A 3,136-nucleotide genomic window follows, 5' to 3' on the forward strand; every position below is an offset into this window, starting at 1 on the left:
TCATGCTTTTCATAGTGTAGTAGCTAGTGTTATGAAATCCTATGACATTGTAGTTGACCTCAATAAATCTATTTGTACTGCTTGCTATAAAGGAAAGCCTCATCAATTATCATTTCCAATCTCTAATACAGTTTACACTACACCCCTGGCATTAGTTTAGACAGACATATGGGGACCTGCCCCAGTGGCTGATTCTTATGAAATTTTTTACTTCATAAATTTTATTGATACTTATAGCAAGTTTACTTGGCTTTACTTAGTTAGAACACGTTCAAAACTCAAATCAGTCTTTAAATGCTTTTAACAAATGGTTGAGTTGTAATTAAATGTGAAAATAAAAATGGTACAATCTGATATTTGATGAATATGTGAACTTGTCAAAATATTTACAGATGCATGGAATTCTTTATCACTTTTCATGTCCACATGAACACCAGCAAAATGGCGTTGCTGAGCGGAAGCATCAGCCTGTTATGGAAAAGGGACTGACCATGTTAGCAGAAGCTGGTATGCCAGTCAAGTATTGGGAGAAAGCTTTCAGCACTGCAGTGCATTTGTTCAACATGTTACCGATGCTCGTGCTTATTAACCAGTCACCGTGAGAAATTATTTGGCAAAAAGGCTGATTACACCAGTCTTCGGGCTTTTGACTACTTATGCTCCCCACAATTACGGCCCTATAACAAGCATAAATTGAAATTCCAGTATTCTTCTTGTGCCTTTTTGGGGTATAGCAGCTCCCATAAAAGTTATAAGTGTCTTACTGAGCAAGGAAAACAAATAATCTCCAGAAATGTTTTTAATGAGCACTTGTTTCCATTTAAAGATAACAATTTTTCTGGCTCCCTAGGCAAACAATCTAATCTGACACGAACACTTTCAGCTAATGCTCCAATCATACCTACCCTCAGAAGATCTCCTCCCACTTTTGTGTTGCCTTCCAGCCAGCTTCCTCCCACTTACCTCAATCGTCGAATTTCCAAGCTCTCCCTTTTGTACCCATATTGTCACCATCTCTTTCTCCTGCTTTCTCACAATAACCATCTTCATTTCTCACACTATCTTTTTTCTATATTTGCACCTTCTAACACACTTATTCCTATTCCCATTTCTGATTTAGAAATTGTCTTACCTAATTTGCCACAAACCCAGCCACCTACTTTAAACACACATCCCATAATGACCCAAGGCAAAGATGACGTTGTAAGACTACGGGCCTTTTTGCAGCAATTGAGCCGAGATCCGTAAGGGATGTACTGCAAAGTCCATAATGAAAATTGGCTATGGATGCAAAATACCATGCTCTCATACAAAATCAGACCTGAAAATTAATTTCCCTACCTCAAGGACGGGAGGCTGTTGGTACCAAGTGGGTTTTTAGAATTAAATACAATTCAGATGGCACCTTACAAAAGTATAAAGTGAGGTTGGTGGCTCAGGACTTCTCACAATGATTAGGGTTTAATTTTATTGAGACCTACAGCTCTGTGGTAAAGCCTACTTCAATCAGGATTGTGCTTACTATTGCATTATCAAGGGCATGGACCATCAAGCAGCTTGATGTTAATAATGCTTTCCTTCATGGTGATTTGGCTAAAGATGTGTACATGAAGAAACCTCGGGGTTATGACATTGGAGATGGCAATTTAGTATGCAAGCTCACCAAAGCCTTGTATGGCCTCAAACAAGCACCAAAGGCTTGGTATTATAAATTGTCTACAACATTCTAGCATCTTGGATTCATTACTAAGTCTGATGTGTCAGTCTTTACTCGGTTTAGGCACGACTCAACCACAATGGTGCTTGTGTATGTCGATGACATTATCATCACAGGCAGCTCGAATAAAGTTATTGGTGAAATCATTCAACAGCTCAACATCAAGTTTGCATTAAAGGACATGGGTAGGTTAAACTACTTTTTTGGTATTTAGGTGACCAGGACAGAGAGTGGTGGTCTTCTCTTGTCCCAAGAGAGGTATGTTAACGACTTGTTGAAGAAAGCTGAGATGTAAGATTGCAGGCCGTGCATTACTCCCCTATCGTTATCAGTTAAGTTCTCTGCTTTTAGAGGATCTGCCTTTAACAACCCCAAGTTCTATCAGTGTGTTATGGGTAGTTTGCAATACTTCACAGTGACCAAGCCTGAGTTAGCCTATTGTGTGAGTAAAATCTCACAATTTATGCTGCAACTACTTGATGAACACTGGACACATGTAAAACACATTTTACGTTATGTTTGTGGTACCTCTACCTTTGGTTTGCTGTTGCAACCAACAAATATCACCACTATGGAAGCATACAGTGATTCTGACTGGGGAGGAGATCCGGATGATCAAAAGTCTACTGGGAGTTTTTGTGTGTTTCTTGGCAAGAACCTAGTGTCGTGGTGCTCCAAGAAACAAGGGGCTGTGGCTAGGTCAAGCACTGAGACTGAGTATCAGGCTACAGCAGATCTGGTGGCTAAGTTAATTTGGATTAAGAACCTGATGATTGAGCTGCAAACAGAACTTCCAACACCTCCCTCTATATATTGTGATAATCTCAGTGCTGTACTCCTAGCAGTCAATCCCATTTATCACTCAAAGTCCAAACAATTTGAGATTGATATTCACTTTGTGTGTGACTTTGTGACAAAAAGGATCATTGATGTAAGCCATGTACTCGGGACAGTTTAGATCGCGGACATCTTAACCAAGGCTTTGCCTAATACTGCCTTTCTGCACTTTAGAGAGAAGTTGATTGTTGATGATCTACGAAGTTATACCAGGCTAAGAGGACAGGGATCGAGTGAGGATGCCAAAGGGCAGAATAGCAGGAAAATTAATGAAGAAACTGGCAAGTAGGGACCATGACAATGTCTCAAGTTGCAGCCATTTTTATACAAAGTTAGAAAAATCTGAAGCACCTAAAAAGATTTGAACATAGAGATCATGATAGTGTATTAGTTATGATAGTAGTCTAATAGAATTAGTTTGTTAGAAGAAAGTATGGTTCTAGAAGTACCTGATAATGTGCTCAACCACATACATATATTGCAAATACTTAACTATTATAACTAATTTTGGTTCATTCTAATTGAAACTTTCTCTCTCTCCCTCTCTCCCCCTCCCCCCCCCCCCCCTCTCTTTTTTTTCTT

General features: G+C 39.3%; 1 protein-coding gene across 1 annotated transcript; it reads left to right on the top strand.

The window, feature by feature from the left end:
- LOC107626802 (uncharacterized mitochondrial protein AtMg00810-like) lies at positions 1,180-2,675 on the top strand. The gene is made up of 4 exons (XM_016329701.1): positions 1,180-1,244; positions 1,511-1,702; positions 1,781-1,902; positions 2,050-2,675. Exons 1-4 carry the CDS (start codon positions 1,180-1,182, stop codon positions 2,673-2,675), a joined length of 1,005 nt encoding a protein of 334 aa, XP_016185187.1.

This window comes from Arachis ipaensis, chromosome B02 (genome assembly GCF_000816755.2).
Source record: "Arachis ipaensis cultivar K30076 chromosome B02, Araip1.1, whole genome shotgun sequence".
Classification (NCBI taxonomy): Eukaryota; Viridiplantae; Streptophyta; class Magnoliopsida; order Fabales; family Fabaceae; genus Arachis; species Arachis ipaensis.

Coding starts and splice junctions, on each gene's coding strand:
- LOC107626802 (XM_016329701.1), top strand. CDS start 1,180: ATGACCCAAGGCAAAGATGACGTTGTAAGACTACGGGCCTTTTTGCAG. Junction 1,703..1,780: donor AAACAAGCACCAAAGGCTTG/GTATTATAAATT, acceptor TACTCGGTTTAG/GCACGACTCAACCACAATGG. Junction 1,903..2,049: donor GTTTGCATTAAAGGACATGG/GTAGGTTAAACT, acceptor TATCGTTATCAG/TTAAGTTCTCTGCTTTTAGA.